We start from the raw sequence: 20,695 nt of genomic DNA, 5'->3' as shown, positions 1-20,695 counted from the left end.
GACGTTCGACGCCATGCTATCTTGGCTATGTAGGAAACTATACAGAAGAAAATCATACGTACCCCCTTCGAGAAAGTCCTTTGTCTGAAAAGGAAACTCACCAGATATTTGCGGCAATTTCTGACATTTGGGAGCCAATCTTCCTCCACTTAGAAAGCTCGTAGATGATTATTATCGAAACATGGAAAGGTACGATCAGTTCCAATCATCATTTTCTTCTCAATTGACCCAGGAAAATAAGAACCAACATCTGGAGGAGGCCAAGTTTCATTTGGAGAAGATATTGTATGACAAAAATAGTGCCCTTGCTAAAAGAAAAAGCACTATTGGAGCGTGATTCTCGAGATTTGCAAGAAGAGGAAGAGTTGTTAGCGAAGCTAGCAGCCATCAAAGCTGAACGAGTCGAAATATCGAAGCAACTCTTTTAGAATGAGAATCTGCTGAATCAACACAAGTTTGATGCCTCCAACACGAGAGGGGCCATAAACAACATAGAGATTACTCATTTTTGACAAGGACGTCAAAGCCTTGAAGATGTTGCATCAAATGTTAGAAACTATGCAACAGAAGCTAAAAGACTACAATTGGGTACCATGATCCAACCTTGTACACCCTGCTTAGCTACCCATGTGTTGGTTGTTGAGGGGCTCCAAGAATTTTGTAATCTCTAGGCCTCTTTGATTACTTTATTTATTTATCGTATTGTGATGGTGAAACTTTCTTATATGGAAGACATTTCTCTTTTTTTATCATGTGACAACTTTCAATGCATGGAGTTTCTTTTAAGTTCCCATGCGTTTGAACACATTTTTTTTTCACATGACTAAACTTAAACTGCTTTAAGCTGCTACGAACCCTTTATAACGACAGGGATCAAGTCATAATGTAGTTCAATTATTTTTTTTCTTCTTTTTTTTTTTTTTTTTACTTTTGTTAAGCGTAAAAATTCTTGAGAAACTTGTCATTGATTGGGTTGATTCTTAGTCCCTCTTGATCAACAATCTTGTATGCTCCATTTGTATAGACTTCTTTGACGACGTAGGGACCATCCCATTTAGGCGTGAACTTATTTCACGTATGTCTTATCGTGATAATAGGTCTTTTTACAGGGAGCACTAGATCCCCAACCTGAAAAAGATCGAGGCTTTACGTGCTTATCAAAAGCTTCAGACATTTGCGCTTGGTAACACTTCAATGCTTGTTGAGCTTTCAGTCATTTCTCATCTAGTGCTTCCAATTCTTGGAGACGCAACTTAGCATTGTCTTCTATAGTCAACTCTTCTTGTATCGTCATTCTTGGCGGTGGAATTTCTCTTTCCAAGGAAAGGACATCCTCTACCCCATAAACGAGAGAGTATGAAGTGACTCCTATAGGGGTATGATGAGTGGTGCGATAAGCCCACAACGCTTCACCAATCTTTTCTTGCCAATCTCTTTTTGACTTGGAGAAAATTTTCGTCAGCAAGTTGCACAACATCTTGTTAAATGCCTCTGCCAACCCATTAGCGCGACAATATACATGGACGACTTGTATTGCTTGAATTTGAATTTCTCACATAATCTGTCCATCAAGCTATTGGAGAACTGTCTCCCATTATCTGTCACGGTTTGGTAGGGGATATCGTACCGATAGATGATATGAGTGCGGATGAAGTCCACCACACTCTCTTTCTTAGCCTCCCCTAAATCGATAGCCTCGGCCCATCTTGAAAAGTAATAAATGGTTGCGAAGATATAAGAATGCCCTGCTGATGACTTAGGTGTTATAGGGCCAACCAGATCAAGCCCTCATGCTTCAAAAGGCCACGAAGCTATAGTCGGGTGTAGAGACTTGGGCGGCTGATAAATGAAATTCGCATAATATTGACAAGCTTCAAACTTCTTTGTGTATTCTATCAAATCCTGGATAATCCCTGGCCAATAGTAACCAATTATTTTCAACTAGAAATGTAGCTTTGGTCCAGAGTGATGCACGCCGCATACGCCTGAATGCGCTTCTTCCAAGGCCTTCGTCGAATCCTCTTTTCCAAGGCATCGCAGTAAGAATCCTTCAAGGGATCAACAGTACAAAACCCCTTTATAGTAAATGAAATGTGCAGCCCTCCTTCGAATCTCAGTTTTATGGCAAGGGTTGTCCAGAAGCCTTCCATGCTCAAGGTAATCTACAATAGGTTACCGTCAGTCTTCCTCGTCGGTTAAATAGACTGATATCGCATTCATTTCTTCACATGCGGTCTCAACCAGAGCACAACCCACCTTCGACAAAGTGATATACTAAGAGATACATCATCCAGAACCATCAAGGCCACAGCCAAGTTTGCCAAAACGTCCGCCTGCTTATTTTCCATCCTCGAGACATGCTCCAATGTCACGCTTTCAAATTTTCTCATCAATTGTCGAGCATAAATGAAGTAAGGCTTCAAGTCATCATGCTTCACATCGTACTAGCGTAAGAGCTTATTGATTTTCAATTTCGAGTCACCAAAAATCTCTATGTAAAATACCCCAATCTCTAAAGCCATTTGGAGGTCGATTATCAAGGCTTGGTAGTCAGCGATATTGTTTTATGGAATCGAAGATTTCTATGATTTCTATGAAGAGAACTTCATCATCAGAAAAGTCTTCACTTAACTTCCAATTTGATGGAATCGGGTAATCTGCCAAGAAGTTAGCCAATGCTTACCCTTTAATCGCCTTTTGCGGCAAATAAAATGATGTCGTATTGCTGAAGCATGATTGCCCACTTGGGTAAATGCCCCGAGATAATTGGCCTAGATAGAACGTACTTGATGGGGTCGACTTTCACAATTAAACAGACTGTGAAGGCTTGCATGTAGTGTCTCAACTTATGTATAGCAAAAAAGAGTGTAAGGCACGTTTTCTCAATAGAAGAATAGTTGATCTCGGCCCCGTTTAAGGTCCTGCTTAGGTAATAGAGAGCACGCTCTTTTTCCTTTTCTCCTTATTGTGCCAACAATGCCCCCAACGAACTTTCTTGCACTGCGATGTACAATATCAATGGCTTGCCCGCTACTGGGGCTCCTAAGAAAGGAAGGCTGAGCAAGTACCTCTTTATGCTATCAAAGGAAATTTGACAAGCCTCATCCCATTCGAATTTTTCTCCTTTTCTCATCAGTCTATGAAAGGGTTGACATCGCCTTGCAAGGTTGGAAATAAACCTCTGGATGTAAGCCAGACATCCTTGCAGACTTCTTAACTCATATAGATTCCTTGGCCTTGGCATCTTCCGAATGGCATCGATCTTGGATTGATCTATCTCTATCCCTCAATATTTTACAACGAAGCCCAAAAACTTCCCTGAGGTCACGTCAAACGTGCATTTGAGAGGGTTCATCTTTAATTGGTATTTCCTCAGGCGATCAAACAAAGTTCTCAGGTCTTTTAAATGGTCTTATCGTTGTTTCGTCTTGACTAAAAGGTCATCCACATAACATATCGTCAAACACCTTCTGCATGGCACATTGATAAGTGGCGTCGGTGTTCTTCAATCCGAAGGGCATCACGTTGTAGCAATATATCCTTTTGGGGTCCGAAATGTCGTCATTTCCTCATCCGCAAGAGCCATTCGTATCTTGTTATACCCAGAAGATCTATCCATAAAGTACAGAGCCTCATGTCCTGTTGTCGCATCAACCATGATCTCTGTGATGAGCAATGGAAAATCGTTTTTTGGGCACGCGCTGTTTAGGTCACGAAAGTCCACACAGACACGAATCTGTCCGTTCTTTTTTCTAACAAGGACAATGTTGGCTATCCATGTCGAGTATTTGACGTCGCAGAAGAATCCTGCTTCAATCAGCTTGTTGACTTCAGCCTCAATCTTGGGGGATAAGTTCCAGTCGAAAGCATCATTGAGCTTGCTTAATGAGTCGACACCTTTGTTTGATCGCAAGATGGTGGACTGCTATCTTAGGATCCAGTCCCAACATCTCTTTGTATGACCAAGCAAAAATGTCTTTATATTCGGTGAAGAGACTCACATATTCGCCCCCTTCCTCTTTCGAGAGAGATGTACTGATGAAAGTCAGACGCGGCTCCTCTGTTGTGCCCAGATTCACCTCTTTGAGCTCATCCACTGTGGATTGACCACCATCCTCCAGACCTTGTGGAGCATCCTCTACCTCCTCCTCAGTCATACCTTTTTCTGATTCTTCGATGGTGGTGTTGTGGTGGCATGAAGTTTCGCCCTCCTCCTGCTCTAAATTTTCATCCTGAGGATTGGTTAAGAGAACAGGATGCCTCTTTACTTTGAGCGAGCCCTCGCTTGTGTTTAAACTAACGAAGGTCTTTCTCTTCGTTCATGAGGGGACGATACTATTGATTTCTCCATCACTTCTTGCCTCACCTGATGGTTTCTTATCCAATGCCCTTTCAACGTCTTTAAGGTCGAGGCATCGCTAAATTGATGCTCAGGGTATCGACCCCCCCTTTCTTATAGTCGTATTGGGGGCGTCACTGCAGACTTTTCCTTTCCCCTTTGTCTCACTAGAGACATGTTCATCGAGGCAATCTTCAACCCTCTCGTGCTTCAGGCGATCAAAAATGGGGGTGCGGGGTTTTCCTTCGCTTTCCTTTGGAATTGAGCCTAGTCTCTCGAAGGTCGCGCCACCACTGATGGCTGACAAATGATTTCCTCCTTTCTTTCATTCAGTAGAGTCAACCTTCAAAAGATTGAGCGTTGAGTAGCTCTGGGAATCGTATGCGGACTTCCCCTTTCTGCTTCCATCATGCTCAATCTCTCGAAAACCAAAGCGCGTGCGGCAGATGGCCTCATACGGTCGAAGGTTGAAGCTCTTTTATCTTTGTCCTCATTTTCCCTTGCATCATCGACTCCTTCTGTAGTGATATGATTGTTGTTGGCCACTTTTCCCTTCGCCTTTCTGGTTATGCAAACTGGTTCTGACAATTTATATCCAGGTCCGGCTCTCGATGTAGGTATAGCGTGTCCCTCTTGTAAAAGCTTCTTTTGGGTCAACGAGAGTCTGGGTTGCTCATAAATCTTCAAGTTCTTGAACTCAATGTGAGTTATGAAGTCATAATCCGCCTTTGCCTACAGCTTGTAAGCCTTAGGATCGAATCCGTCTTTAGTTCGCTTCTCGAGCAAATCTAACTTCGTCACTTCCGCCTCCGGCTTGTAAGGGTGTTCAAAAAATCCGATAACTCGACCAACCTGGACTACCCAACCCAAACCGTAAAGGTTGGGTTGGGTTAGATTTTATTTTGGGTTGGGTTGAGTTAAACATTTTCACAAATCTTAAATCCGGGTTGGGTCTCGGGTTACTTCATTTCAGGGTCGGTGAGAGAGTGACGGTGAGAGAGAATATGTTTTAATTTTTATTATATATATATATATAAACAAAATAGAAATTGAAGTCCGAAGAAACGAAACCTTCACCAGTCTCTTCACCGAAGCTCGCCATCGCCCTCGCTGCTTCTTATCAAAACGATCGAATCTTCGCTCGCCCTCGCCCTCTTCGTTCGCCCTCACCGCTCCCGATAAAAACCCTCGCCTCTTCGTTCGCTCTCACCGCTTCCGTCAAAATGAAACCCCTCTGCCATAGCCGAACAAAAAAACTCCACTTCCAATTCGGTCTCCGCCTCATCAGATCTGGCCCACGCCTCACGCTTCCGACCCGGTCTCCCTCAGTCCCCTCGCTTCCAGTTCAAGTACTAACTCACACTTTCACTTTCGGTACATTTTTTTGGTACTTTTGCTTATCTATTTAATTTTGGGGGTTTTATTTGGGATTTGTGATCCTATTGGCTATTTCTTCTATTTTTCTAGATATTTGTACAAATTATTGTGCTGTAATGTTGATAGTTTTGAACGGTTTATTAGAGGTTTCATTTGTTTTGTTGTCCAAATTTTTTTTGTTCCATTCAACCGTGATTGATTAATAAATTAATTTTTGTTCCATTCAATTGTTCCATTTAAATTAAATTGTAAATTATTAGAGCTTTCATTTAAATTGTAAATCGCTATTCCATTCACCCGTGATTGATTAATAAATTAATTTTTGTTCCATTCAAATGTGATTGATGTCCAAGTTTTTTTTTTTTTTTTGTGTCATTCAACTGTAAATTATTAGAGCTTTCATTTGAATTGTAAATCGCTATTCCATTCAAACGTAAATTTATTAATAAATTAATTTTTGTTCAATCTCGCAGTATCTTGAGAACAGTTAGATTCTTCAAAGTTGTCACAACGGACACGGAATCAGAAACTGTAAATCACCATTTTCAAACTACCCCGTGAGTAAAATAATTTAATTTTTATTGTGTATATATACTGTTTATGTGTGATTGGTTGATGATTGATCTTTATACATGAGTTGTTATGAGTTAATTGAGAAGCTAGTGTTTTTTTTTTTAATTGTATAGGTAGGTGTAATTAGTTGTTTACTAGTTTCATTTATTTTATAGATGGACAGCAATAATGGTAATGCAAGTGGAACCGGTAATAATGAAATGCCTTCTCCTCCTCCTCCTTCCCCTCCTAATGTTAGCCGAACTCCTAAAAATATACCACCTCTACCTCCCAAGTCCAATCGAAAGAGGCCTAATAAACCAACCTCGTTTGTGTGGGATCATTTCACAAAATGGAAGCAAGTGCCAATGATGGAGCTAGGTGCAAGTGTAACTATTGTGGTAAAGATTACGCATGTGATAGTAATACTTGTGGAACTAGTACTTTATGGAAGCACTTAAGAAATCAATGTAAAAAGTACCCATATAAAGAAGAAGAAAAAGGACAAACCACCCTAACTCTCGTACCTTCAAATGATGCAAAATGAGCCAATGCTAGTAATTTTGTGATGACAATTTTTAGCCAACAAGCATGTAGACTAGCATGCGCTAAGATGATAATTATGAATGAGTTGTCGTTCAAATTTTTTGAGATAGAGGATTTTAGACACTTTTTTAGTGTTTCGTGTCCTAAGGTTGATGTTCCATAGAGAGTCACAATTGCTAGAGATGTATATCAACTTTATCTTAATGAGAAAAAAAAAGTTGAAATCATTTCTAATTAAAAGCTCTCAAAGAGTTTGTCTTACTACCAACACATGGGCTTGCTACAAAATGTGAACTACATGGTCATCACTGCACATTTTATTGATTCTAAATGGGTTTTGCATAAGAAGATTTTGAGTTTTTGTCAAGTTGCTAATCATAAAGGGGAGACTATTGGGAAGATGATTGAGAGGTGTTTGTTGGAATGGGGGATTGAAAAAAAAAATTTCATCACCGTTGATAATGCAAGTTCTAATGATGTGGCTATTTCTTATGTTAAGAGAAGACTTAAAAGTTGGAAATCGGTTGTTTTAGATGGAGAACTATTACACATGAGGTGTTGTGCCATATTATTAATCTTATTGTGAATGATGGACTGAAAGATATGCATGATTCTATTGCCAATGTTCATAATGCTGTGAGATATGTCCGATCATCACCTAAGAGAATGAAAAAATTTTAAGCTTGTGTGAAACAAGAAAAAATTCAGTGTAAGGCTCTTGTTTGTTTAGATGTGGCAACTAGGTGAATTCTACTTATTTAATGCTTGAACATGCAATTAAATTTGAGAAAGCTTTTAGAACTTTAGAGGAGGAGAAAGAGGACTTAGATTTTGTTGATTACTTCGAGGAAGATGATCGTGGAAATAAAATATTAGGCCCCAAGTACATCGGATTGGTTGACTGTAGGTGTGTTTATTAAGTTTTTAAAAAGGTTTTATGAAACCACCAAAACGATAAGCGGATCTTCATATGTGACTTCTGATATTGGTTATAAGGAAATTAATAAAATTCAGTTTGCTTTAAACAAATAGAGTAACAATACCAACTCTGTTCTAAGTATGATGGCTATAAATATGAAGACAAAGTTTGATAAATATTGGGGTTTGCTTGAAAAAAAATGAATAAATTGATGTTTGTGGCTATGGTGATTGATCCTCGATACAAGTTAAAGTACTTGAATTATTGTCTTTCCAATGTTTATGACAGTGATGTGGTTAAAGATATGGTTGAGAGTGTGAAATTATATTTGTATCGTCTATATGACTTTTACAAATCACATAACACTTCTCCTCGAGATAGTCATAGTACCAATGATTCTCAACAATCAAAGAATGTCACTATAAATGAAGATGATCATGGGATGGACAAAGAAATAGATGATCCGTGGATAGCTTTTAAGAGAGTGAGATAAGAAGAAAGTTCATTGGAAGTGGAGAATGATTTGACTTCTTATTTGTCTGACAAGGTTATAGAAGATATGATTTTAAGATATTGTACTGGTGGAAAATGAATGGCTACAAATATCCTATTTTATCAAAAATTATTCGAGATATTTTGGCAGTTCCAATATCTACAGTCGCTTCTGAATCTGCATTTAGTACAGGAGGGAGGATTCTTGATTCCTTTCGAAGTTTTTTTACTCCAAAAATAGTAGAGGCCTTGATATGTACACAAAATTGGATTCGTGGTGGCTCAGTGTTACTAGATCTCCATCCACAACTTGAAGAGTTAGAAATGTGTGAAAATATTGAGTCGGGTAATTAAATGAATTTTTTTTGTACATATCTAACATGTATTATGCTCAAATAATTAATGTATTTAATTTTGCATGATTTGTTTTGTAAACAGTCCATCATCTTCTGTCCTTTTGAAATAAGGAATTGGATTTGGAGCATAATGATGATTTTAATGGTAAGTTTTACTACCATAAGATCAAATATTATTATTATCTATAAATGATCCACTTGGTTTAATTTGTCAATTTTTCAGGCATTGAGAATGAGAAGTGAAAAGACCAAAGATGAGGAAGAAAACTCACTCAAGTCATTTGCCATGCCTCATGGTGCATTGGTGCTCTTGAATGTTATTATTGAACTTGGAGCTTTTGAATATTATTATTGAACTTGGAATTTTATGTAATAGGCCACTAGTCATTTTTAAACTTGGACTTTTTGTTTCTATTTTGAATGTAGACTTGAATATTTTGAGTAGAGACTTTGAACTTGAATATTTGAATTGAATTATTTGAGGAAATTTCTTTTGAAGTTTATATTGAATTTATAGTGGTTGTATTTTAATGTAAATGTTAAAATTTCACATAGATTACAATATTACATGTTTCTTATTATTAAATTTTTATTAATTGGTAGTATATTTAGAATTAGTTCACTTTTGTAAATATGGAGGTTTATTGACCTACAAAAATCAAATTGTTCAATAGAACGGGAAGTAACGAAAAAGAACATTCAAAATTCAAAAATAATAAAAAAGGAACCGGTGACCCAACTCAACCCAACCCGAAAATTTTGGGTTGGGTTGGGTTGATCCTTAAAAATGAACTAAGAGGGTTCATTATTAGCCAACCCGATTTTTTGGGTTGGTCCACAAGATTCTTCCAACCCGACTCAACCCGGACCATGTACACCCCTATCGGTTTGTGGATTTTCTGCTTTGTTATTGGCGTGAGAGGTATGACAAAACTCTCCTTTGGGATTTCTATATCGTCGACCTACAAACCTTTTGAGCATTCCATAAAAGGTGTCTCACCTTCTTCCGTCTCGGTATGACAAAACTCTCCTTTGGGATTTCTATATCGTCGACCTACAAACCTTTTGAGCATTCCATAAAAGGTGTCTCACCTTCTTCCGTCTCGACAAAGGGACATAGCGCAGAATCGGAGGTTTTGAGTCTTTTTCGTCCCTCACCACGGGTGTCTCTCCAACACTGGGGAATGTTCCACTCTCTTTTGGGTTGGAGACTTGTATCTTGCTACCCGTTTCTTTCTCTGTGTCTACTGGCGACCTTGACCAAGATCCACCTGCTTTCTTTGTCAGTGAGATCTCTACAGGCATTGTTTCACTAGAATTCTCGCTCTTTAAGTAAAACTTCGCATATGCAAAGTGAGATTCAGCCTCAGAAAACGAATTAGAGTCTGCTTCAACTTTCTTAATCTCATCCTGGTAGAACTTGAAACATTAAGGCAGTATTGACGTAATCACACCATTCCTGTGAATCTAAGGACGCCTTAGTAGCAGTCTATAGGTGGTCTTTGAGTCTATAATGTGAAACAACACATCAGCCTTCAGGTCGCCGATGAGGAGCTCTAAGCGTATCATGCCTATCACCCTTTGGCTACCTTGATTGAACCCTTGAATCACCAACTTGTTGTTCGACAACTCTTCCATGCAGATGCCTAACTGTTTCATAGTTGCTTTAGGCATTGTATTGACAGCGGATCCATTATCGATGAGAATCCGACCAACTCTTTGTTCTCGAATGTACCCGAAGACATACAAAAGCCTATTATGCAACTTGGATCCTAGTAGCAGATCTTCGTCTGAAAAGTCTATGGATGTACAACACGAGGCATACGCACGCGCTGTGGAGGTCGGCGCATCAGACGCGTTGGAGTCCAACAATGCCTCAATGAGGGTCGTCTTAGCTTCTTGCAGAAGTGAGAGCAGATCATCTATGTGGAATAATGATAAGCCCTTCGATTCTTTTGTCGATTTCAATGGGCTTGGGAGGGTATCTTCTTCTTCTGTGGTGCTGACAACATGACATGTAGCAACTTCTGGCATTTCTCCTAAACCCTAATCACATAAGTTCTCTGGGAGGAAATCTGCAAATGTCACCTGTCGCCTGGGACGAGGAACATCCACATCTCCCTCGTCAACAGCCTTGGCTTCCGGCCCTTCTTTCTACTCTTTCTTGTTTGTGTCTTGTTCCCTCTCCTGTATCTTCGATAAGAGCGTGACTCTTATTGGGTAGAGTTCGACCCTTTCTTTTTACGGCATGTCACAAGGATCCAGCCTTCGTTATCGTCATTATCAACGCGTCTCCTTTGTTTTGAGGATCCGCGGCTTGGACCTCCCGCTGAAACTGCACAACCACTTATTCGAAGGTCCCAAACTGGACCAACCTCTCATGTTCTTCATAACATATGATTGGTGCCAGTGCGTTTGAGTTACCATCACTGCAGCATGATTTGTTTGGACCACTTCATCCAGATCCAGCTCTATTTTCCTCTCACGAGCCAACTTGAAGATCAACTCCTTCAATACAACCGGGTGACTAACGACACTGTGATACTTGCAATAATTGGGATCGTCCACTTTGTGGGCTTGTTCCAGTCGTTTACATTTCGGTACCTGGATAAGGTGGTTCTCCAACAGTTGCTCAAGCATATCCACAACGTCGGAGTCAGGGAACGAGTAGAATTTTTCCTGTCGCTTCTTCAGAGTTAGATGACGTCTTTCGCCTCCTTCATCTTTATTTTCCATCTTCTTCTCTTTCCTTTTCGAGGAAAACTTCAATAGGGTCGTATCAACGACCATTTATTCCTACGTGGCACCTTTCACAATCTTTTTGGTGCCCTTTACTTCCTTCTTGTCCTTCTTCGGCTCAGGGATCCGAAAATCCTTCGTTCCCTTGTTGGCAATGCTTAGTTCCATGTGGTGGGTGCGAGTCGCCAATTTTTCAAAGGTACGGGGCTTTATTCCCTGTAGGATATAGAGGAGTCCCCAGTGCATACCCCAAGTGCACATTTCCATAGCAGATAGTTCGGTGAGTCGGTTTTTGCAGTCCAGACTCAAAGCCCTCCATCGATGGATGTAATTAGTGACCGACTCCCCTTTCCGTTGTTTGGCGTTTGTTAGCTCCATCATGCTAACGGTGCGTTTAATGCTATAGAAGCGATTCAAGAATTCCCTTTCAAATTCAAGAATTTCCTTTCATGTTGCTCCCAGCTATCGATCACCTCAGGCTCTAAGTCTGTGTACCAGTCAAAAGTGTTTCCTTTTAGGGTTCTGACGAATTGTTTGACTAGTAGATCTCCCCTTTTTCCCACATCCTCGCATGTTTCTACGAAGTGAGTAATGTGTTGCTTTGGGTTACCCTTTCCATAGAACTGTTGAAACTTTGGGGGTTAATACTCCGCAGGTATTCATAAATTGTTGATCCTCTGAGTGTATGGCTTGGAATAAATGAAGGAAGTCTAAGTCGAACCTTCATACTGAGCCCTTATAGAGGTCACGATCATGTCTTGCAGCTGTTGGACCGACAGAGAGGCCACTGAAGCTAACTGTTGCAGCTGGTTTTCTTGCAACACGGTCTTCCCTTTATCAGTTGCTTTGACCGTAGGTGCTTGGCTTGATTCAGCAGCCTCTCGAGACTGCATCTGTTCTCTCAGGGTAGCGATCTCATGGTCTCGCTCCTCAACGACTTTCATCAGAAAGTTGGTCTTCCTTTCCATCTCTGCCATGGCTGCTTCAGCCGTTACATCTGCCATCATGATAGAAATCACATCTAGTTATGAATCCCTTTCAGCTTGCTGGAGGTGGAAGTAGAGTTGTCAACATGGGGTTCTCCTTGATGAAAACCCCGCCTTGTAAGGACTCCGTCCTTTACCTCAAGATGTTGTACGCGATGAGGGAGCTTTGCTCTTACTCGTGCGTAACTTCCCTTGTGAGGGGTCTCGTGTAAGAGTTGTTTGTGGATGAAGCTCTAAATGCCATCTTCTTTGGTGTCATTTGTCTTGTTTGGATGCTAAAAGAGAGATGAGAGGTAGAGAGATCTCACTGGGCGCGCCAATGTGTTCATACGAGGTTTCCGGAGAAATGTATTCTGTGGCAGTTGAACTTGAGTTGGTGTTGGTGGTGATGTTAATTTGATGCGATGTGGTTCGATCTCTAGTACTTGATCCTCTGATTCTCTCTCGGTTGAATGAATGTGCTTGACTTAAAGAAGGAAAGCATCAAACATTCTTGAAGTAGTAGTCTTGGAAGAGCCTTTGTGTCTTCAAGGGTCTTCTATCTTCTAGGAGTGCAGCTTCAGGAGTCTTGGGAGTCTTCTGCTTGTTGATGAATTCTCTTTGGACTCAACGTAGAATTGCTCACCCCTTGAGAAGAGTTTCTCTATTTATAGGGCTCTCTGATGGGCTTCATGGGCTTGGGCCTAGTTGGCCCATGAGTTTGGGCTTGGGCCCAATTAATCGAATTTGGTCTACTTTGTCACTTAGGCCCAAATTAAGCTCTTCTTTGGGCGCAATCGGACCAAAACCCAAATTATAACTCAAATTGAGCGAAATTAATTTTACTCAATCCAATGCCTGTGACGAAAACATAGAATTTGTCTTCAACTTCAATTTGGAACACAGGTCAATTCTTAATTGGTCACAAATTTGATGATTTCGCAATTTCGTCATTAATTTAGTAAATGACGTGGCGATCCGTGATTGGTCTTAAATTTCTCCATCAACACCTTTCAAATAAAAGTAAAAGAGAAATATTTTTAAAAGATTTAATTTTGTGAAACAAAAAATAAATTAACCAATATATCTTCTCGATGCAATTACATTTTCTTATAAAAAACGTGCGACGCACAGAAACAAAAAGCAAATCAATTAAGTAACTATAACTTAAATTATTAAAAAATTGAATCGTTTGAAATGGATCAAATCGTGCGGTAAAAAGAAATATTGAAAACAAAATCCGAAGGTATAATTGAATGTTGAAATATTTGAAGATATAGTTCAGGAAATACAAATATAAATTAAATATCGGAAAAAGATTATCTAATTATTAAAAAAATCAAGACTGAAGTTCAATCAAATGTTTTTTTAAAACATTTAATTAATATAATTTAGTTTATCTATTATTTTGAAATTAATATAATTTAAATTATTAGATATAATAAAATCAAGAAATGAGCTAAAATATTCTTTTGTATCTTAATAATAATATAGTATATATATTATTTTGAAATTAGTATACCGGTTCATCTTTATAACCTAAACATAATCCAGTCAATATATTATTTTGAAATTAATATAATTTAAATTATTTAGATACTAAAAATTATAAAATGAAATCAAAATTTTCTCTTTGATGTTATAATAATCTACTAATATATTATTTTGAAATCAATTGTTTAACTGTCATAACTTAAATATCTAACATTAATCTATAATCATCATCAAATAAAAGGGGAAATATACATCTAAGAACTTCGCGAGCCTCTATAAATATAAAGTTATAAATATAAAGATGAAAATAACAGGTGAGTTTATAATTGAAATATGTCATGATAAAAACATCTTTTCTTCTTTGTGTATTTTTTTAATTCATATATGTTTTTTAAATCTATTTTTTCTTTTAACTTTTCGAATTGAATTTGTTTAAATTTTTAGTAGTAAGATAACAAAGAAACTAATAATATTTACATTTATAATAAGAAAATTTTAAAATAAAAGATAATTTTTATTAGAAATAATTAAAACCTATTTCTGATATGTTTCTAACTACTATTTAACTCCATTTTAAAAAAATTGTTATTCTTTTATTAATATATATATATTGTTCAATCTAAATTTCAATCCCATAGATTAAAAAAAAATACAATTCATGTTAAAATGATAAGAAAAAAACAAAAAAAAAATGAAAAATATAGCATACCTTAAACAAATAAAAAAGAATGAAGGTGTGATACTTAGTACTTCTAACCCTATAAAAAAGCAAAAAAGAAAAACATCGAAAAAAAGAAACAGAAGTAGAAAAATTGTAGACAATGTCTACTCCTAAAGTGCCCGAAATTATAGTTGGTTGAAGATATAGATATCTGGCATCTGTAGATAACCAGGTTTTTTTTTTTTAGGAATATTTTCTAAGATAATTTAGATAAATGTATTTGTTTGCTAGGATTTCTACTTAGAAATGTCTTAAATTTACATCATGTTCCAAGAATACTATTACAACTATTCATTAATTTAATATAATTTGAACTAACATAACATATTTGTTTTGAATTTCTTTTTAAATTAATGTAGTTTTATTATTATGTTTTTTTGTTTTTCTCAACAAACTAATATATATATTAAATTTAAGATTTTTTATAAAATAAATATTAACTTAATTTGAATTTAAATATCTTTCGTGAAAAAAAAAACTATAATATATATTATAAAGAGAATGCAATACATAGTTGACATTATTTATCTTCATGGTGAAATAAAATAAAGAAATGTATATATATACATATATATACCACTAGATCATTAAATCTAGCGGTAGGTGGCTCTTTGATCAGTGATTTATTGGCCACTAGATCGACGAAAAATCTCTCCCAAATGTGTTCTTTGATGAGTGATTCGTCGACCACTAGATCCAAGATCCCACCTTATGTCTTCTATGTACTTTATTCCCCCATAAAGAAATAACAACTTTGTCTTAATGGGCCTATCAAAACAAAGTTGGCAGCAATCCAATACCTTAGGGAATATGTTCGAAAATCTCAAAACGATCTTCCAATTCCAAGGAGAATTCATAAAACTTCGTTTCCATCGAGAATTGAATGAGTTTTTCTGTATTTCGATCAGAGAATCTAAGAGAGACATTATCGTCGAGAAGTGAAATACATAGTTAACTTGACAATATTTATTGTAATTAAAATAAAAAAAAATGATATATATAAAGATGGTTATAGTAGTAAAATGAAGATACAGTCAACATGAGATTCAGTAAACTTATGTCTCAAAAGGGGATCCAAAACTTTTGAGATGCTCTCCATAAAGACATCCTAAAATGTCTAGGAATCTTGTAAATATTCGAGTATCTTAAATTATCTCAAAACAAATTGGGTAATCCAAATGTCCACTCCAAGGGAATGATTACCATGAAACAAACGACCTCTTAGAATGTTAAAGAATCAAAGGAAAAAAAAAACCAAAACAAAAAAAACAAAAAAACAAATTGTGACCATCATGCTTAACAAACTTTTAAAGAAAATACTTGAATACTACACAAATAATTCCCTAAAAAAGTAGGTTGAGCAAGTTAACAGGAATAAAACCAAAATCAAAACCAAAAAAGAAAAAGAAAGGAAGAAGAAAAAAAAAGAAAAAAAAAAGATTCACGAGAAAAACTAAAGGTTTAACTTAGTTACTTAGAGAAAAAAATTATATTTGCAATCCTAATTTGATTTTGTAAAAATTAATTTAGGTAAAAAAAGAAAAACTCTTATTTAAGGTGGAGTAAATATTAGTTAGTGATAAAATGTGACTTAAAAAATCTATTTATTTAATGTGAGGTAGATATCATAGATAAAATGTGATTATTTTAAAAAAAATCTCTTTATTTGGTATGAAGTAGATATTAATAAGAGATAAAAAAAATATATTATTTGTCAAAGCACGACGTAAAATATTATTTAGAGATAAAATAGGATGTTTTTTTAATTAATTTTGTCCTTATTTAAACCTAGAGAATAGGTTAAGAGAAAGCTATTTTGGGCAATTTTGTTAGTTTTGAAAAAGATACGCCACACATAACAGTGTACGACTAATTATTTAAGCTAATTTTAGAAGAAACCCTTAAATAGACAACTCTACAAGAAATTAACCCCAAATTTAACCATTAGCCAAATTTTGGGAAACTTATAAATAGGGAGAGGAATGAAAGGGGAAAACCAACAAATCATCCACAATTCATCAAAAAAATAAAATAAAAAATAAAAGAGAGGAGTAATTTTCGTAAGAAATAAGATGAAGTCGTGGATGATATGTTTGATTTTGGTTAGCATGGTAGTGATGTCCCAAGAAGTTGAAGCGGAGAGAAAATATTTTCAATTTTTGAATTGCAATCAACCTACGCCACCTCCATTTTGCCAATTTATGAGAGAGGATAAGCTTTCCAACCCATCCAAATTCGATCGTGGTTGCTCAACTATCGGCCATTGTCGCAAAGATATAGAATCCAAGACCCCACTACCATGAATTTCAGGGTGCATTTAAGTATTTTTCTTATTGTAAAACACAATTTTAAGGTCTGTTACATGATATATGTATTTTGTTCCATTATCTAATAATATATCCTCTTATGTCACTCAAGTTTCAACTCTCTATTTCACCTCTTATTCTTCTCACAAACATTTTCCATGTCAATTTATATCCCTAAACCAAAAATTAAATTATTGTATCAATTTAAACTCTAAACTAATAATTATATTAATTTAAATCCCAAATTTTTATGATTGTATCAATCTAAACTCTAAACTAATAATTATATTAATTTAAATTCTGAACTTTTATTACCTTTAAATTTTTACTAGTGTATCAATTTAAACCCTAAACTTATCGAAATTCATAATTTAAATTAATATAATTATTAATTTAGAATTTAAATTGATTAAATCCAAATTGATATTTGCCCTAATAAAGTAAAAAAAAACAAGAAAGAGAAAATAGCCGTTGGGTTGCATAAAAACGGCCGTTGAAAAAGTGTTCCACGCGTTGATGAAAAAGACAAGGCACAAAAGAAGACAATAGGGAGTGGAATTAGTCAAATTCTACATCAAAAAAATCGGTAAAGTGATTTGGGCGCCCCATTTCATTCTCACCAACAAAATAAAATAGTTTCTACCATTTTTTTTTTCTAACATCAAACCGATTTTAGATTAAATTACAAATTTTTAATCCCTATAATTTTTTTTAAAAAAAAAATTAGAATTTACTTAATACAATTTTAAACATTAGAATTTAATTTTTGTGATTGATAAAACCTCATAAGTAGTAATTTTATAGAATTATTTATGAGAGATTTATCAAATCATATAAACTAAATTCTAATTATAAATTGATTGACTAAATTTTAATTTTTTTTCTAAATTATTGGGGTCAAATTTGCCATTTAATTGTTTTGTAATTTTTCCAATTCAGCCCTTCGTTCACTGATATTTTTAAAAATTAAAAATAAATAAAATAAAATAGAAATGGGATGCCCAAACCACCCTCCTAATTCAACAATCAAAATTAGAACTTATTTATAATAAACTAAAAATTAAAAACTAAAAAATTGCGCAATTACGTTATTATCCTTGCAACACTACGCTCGGGAACTTGCATTTTCCATAACCTGCAAAATAAAATTGGAAGGTTAAATGTATAAAACTCAAAAGAAATGAAAATATATAGATATACTAAAAATCATCAACAATAATTGGTATCGTTTCTTTGAAATCAAATGCTCAAATTTTCATTATACTAAAAATGTCAATTTTACATGTAGTTCATAACAACCGTTTAGGTCATTAAGTTATTATTTTTATTTCCGCGAGTGAATATAGCAATTGAATGTTACTTGAAAAAAAAATCATCAACAAATGAATCAACCATATCCAAATATGTTAATAAAATAATTATTTAATAGCACACCAAATCAAAATAAGAATGACATAAAAGATGAGTAAAATATAGGGAGTAATTTTGAGATAGATAAAATTCCTATCTGCTCTAATGAAAATAAAATTTTTGTACTAATTTCGAAAATAATAAAAATGATATTAATTATTTCAGAATCATTCTTGTTTTGATCTAAAATCGATTCTTTTTAAGTGAATATAGCTCGACATATACTATTTTATTTGGGGTCGGAGTTTAAATTTTATAAAAAATAAAAATTAATAATAAGAATAACTTACTTGGGTCTTTGATGGTTTGAGTTGCCAAGCCATTAAAGTAACAGGTCCCACCAACCTTTCTAAACTGGGCCCAGTATGAACTAAACGCAAAGCTCGCATGTCGTTTTAAAGAATCCGGTTCATAACACGGACCGCCTTTCCGGATCGGTTCACAGGTTTTATTCCCCTGCGAGCAAGCATACGATAAAGCCCCAACAACGTCACTCATATTCGCCCCCTTCCCCACTACGCACCAAATCTTCCCCTTGTACGGCTCATTAGTTTCCGCCGCCGGCAGCGGCTTAAATTCCGTCTCCGGCGTGGAACCACTCAAATCCATCTCATATACCGCCGTCCGGTTCGGATACAACAGTCCGAAATGCCTCTCCGTACCCGGGCCCGGTTTCTGATTCTCATTATACAAAGAGAATATAATCGTCGGCAGGACCCGGCCCGGTCGAGCCGGTGTACCAACCGGTGGCTTGGATGTGACCCGTTTGACGATATTCCGGTTGTAGACGGCGGCGTTGTGAATGCTGGCGCCGATTTGGTCGTAATCGCCGCCGTTAGGCCAACCAGTTTCGGCGATAAAGACTCGCACATCGGGAAACCCGAGACGTTTCATAGCGAAAATCACCGAGTCCACCATTTGATCGAAGAGATTCGTGTAAATCAAACCCGAACCCGGATCCGAATACGTGATGTTCTTCGATTCAAACAGAGCATAATCGAGTTTGATATTAACCGAATCTATTGCCCAAGGAAAATACGGATACACATCAAGGAAGAAGAACGATTTCGTCCGGTTCAGAAACTGCAACATCGGTTTCATAACTCGCTCAGCAATATCCGCCCGGAAAGTCCCGTTCGATGGCGGAAAAGACGATTGAAGAACATCCATGGCGGAGGATGTTCCGACTTTCACTTTACGAATACCGTAAGTTTTCAAAGAGCGTTTGATTCTGCGCATCGCCGGTACTAAACTGAACCAGGTTTCGTTTCCAGTGGAGGAAACGATTTCGTTTCCGACGAGGAGGTAACGGATTTTGGTTTGGGGGTAAAATGGCCGGACATTGGTCCGAACCCAGTCGTCGGCGAGATTTTGGTTAGAAGAAATGTTGATGATGAGGTCGTTAGGGACCATAACAGAGACTCGCAGATCGGTGTTTTTTAGGGTTTTGAGGATTTGGGGATTTGCATCGTAGATTTTGACGATTTGGGCATTTAGGGATTTGATTAAATTGACGGAATCAGACGGCGGAGGGAGGTTGTTGCCGAGCTGACCGTAGTTGATTCCGACGAGGCTGGAGATTTCTGCACCTGCAAGAAAGGAATGAGGAGATAGTTAGAGAGAAATACAGAAATGAAGAAGAAGGAGAAGAAGGGGATCGAGGTCTACTTGAGAGTGAGAGGAAAAAGAATGGTAAGAGTAGAGAAAGGAAGGGAATCGCCATTGTTGCAGAAGAAACTGAGCAACAATGGTGGAGATGGAGGATGATGATATAGGAGAAGGAAGATGAGTGCGTAATAGGAGACTTAGAGTCAATGGCTCGTCGAGGACAAAATTGGAATATTTTAGTTTCATTTGGATAAGCAACCCTAAATAGAATAGATCGCCACAACGTAGTTGACAGATTATTACGGTTTCATGTTCCAGAAGAAGATTGTAAAAGTATATCAAATTTGCATACTTGATCATTAGATGTATACAAATCTTTTATTTTTGCTATATACTTATTTTCTTAACGTTTCAAGTTTAAATATTCATATTCTACATTTGTAGCGTTATGGTCATATTGTAATACATTATCGATCGAAAGACATTTAATGTATGTTAGATCCATAAGTAAATATATTTATTTATTTATTTGATTGATTTCTAAACCATTAATTTAGTATCATCTTTACATTTTAGATTATATATTTTTTAGACTCTGTGAAGGTTCATATCTACTACATTTTAAATTTAAATTTTTTAAAATGTACTATACACATTTTTATGTTTAAAAATAGGCTAAAATACTACTTTAATTTCGTCTCTATACTTTGAAATATGTTACATTTTAATCAATGTACTTTCAAATATCTAAATTTAATATACTTTTGATAAATTTTAATAATAGTCCTTAAATAGTTAGTTTATTGTTGAATTTAAAAAAATATATCTTTGTTAATCTTTCCTCTATAAAAAAAAATTAAAAATATACTTG

General features: G+C 36.2%; 2 protein-coding genes across 2 annotated transcripts; both read right to left on the bottom strand.

Moving 5' to 3' along the window:
* Positions 1–1,213: 1,213 nt before the first annotated feature.
* LOC120078002 (uncharacterized) lies at positions 1,214–2,348 on the bottom strand. Its single transcript, XM_039032168.1, has 3 exons — positions 2,257–2,348; positions 1,520–1,705; positions 1,214–1,433 (listed from the first exon to the last, which is right to left on the bottom strand). The coding sequence occupies exons 1-3, from the start codon at positions 2,346–2,348 to the stop codon at positions 1,214–1,216; spliced, it is 498 nt and encodes a 165-aa protein (XP_038888096.1).
* Positions 2,349–17,299: 14,951 nt separating this feature from the next.
* Positions 17,300–20,236, bottom strand: LOC120077149 (O-Glycosyl hydrolases family 17 protein). Its single transcript, XM_039031052.2, has 3 exons — positions 19,885–20,236; positions 18,507–19,805; positions 17,300–17,941 (listed from the first exon to the last, which is right to left on the bottom strand). The coding sequence occupies exons 1-3, from the start codon at positions 19,937–19,939 to the stop codon at positions 17,898–17,900; spliced, it is 1,398 nt and encodes a 465-aa protein (XP_038886980.1). The 5' UTR covers positions 19,940–20,236; the 3' UTR covers positions 17,300–17,897.
* Between the last annotated feature and the right edge of the window lie 459 nt (positions 20,237–20,695).

The sequence above is a fragment of the Benincasa hispida genome, chromosome 5 (assembly GCF_027475165.1).
Source record: "Benincasa hispida cultivar pf3 chromosome 5, pf3_genome.v1.1, whole genome shotgun sequence".
Taxonomy (NCBI): domain Eukaryota; kingdom Viridiplantae; phylum Streptophyta; class Magnoliopsida; order Cucurbitales; family Cucurbitaceae; genus Benincasa; species Benincasa hispida.
This window is presented reverse-complemented; position numbering and strand designations above follow the sequence as displayed.

Coding starts and splice junctions, on each gene's coding strand:
- LOC120078002 (XM_039032168.1), bottom strand. CDS start 2,348: ATGGAAAATAAGCAGGCGGACGTTTTGGCAAACTTGGCTGTGGCCTTG. Junction 1,706..2,256: donor AGTATATCACTTTGTCGAAG/GTGGGTTGTGCT, acceptor TTACTTTTCAAG/ATGGGCCGAGGCTATCGATT. Junction 1,434..1,519: donor AAGCAATACAAGTCGTCCAT/GTATATTGTCGC, acceptor CAAGTCAAAAAG/AGATTGGCAAGAAAAGATTG.
- LOC120077149 (XM_039031052.2), bottom strand. CDS start 19,939: ATGGCGATTCCCTTCCTTTCTCTACTCTTACCATTCTTTTTCCTCTCA. Junction 19,806..19,884: donor CTTTTTCCTCTCACTCTCAA/GTAGACCTCGAT, acceptor CCTTTCTTGCAG/GTGCAGAAATCTCCAGCCTC. Junction 17,942..18,506: donor TCAAACCATCAAAGACCCAA/GTAAGTTATTCT, acceptor TTTATTTTGCAG/GTTATGGAAAATGCAAGTTC.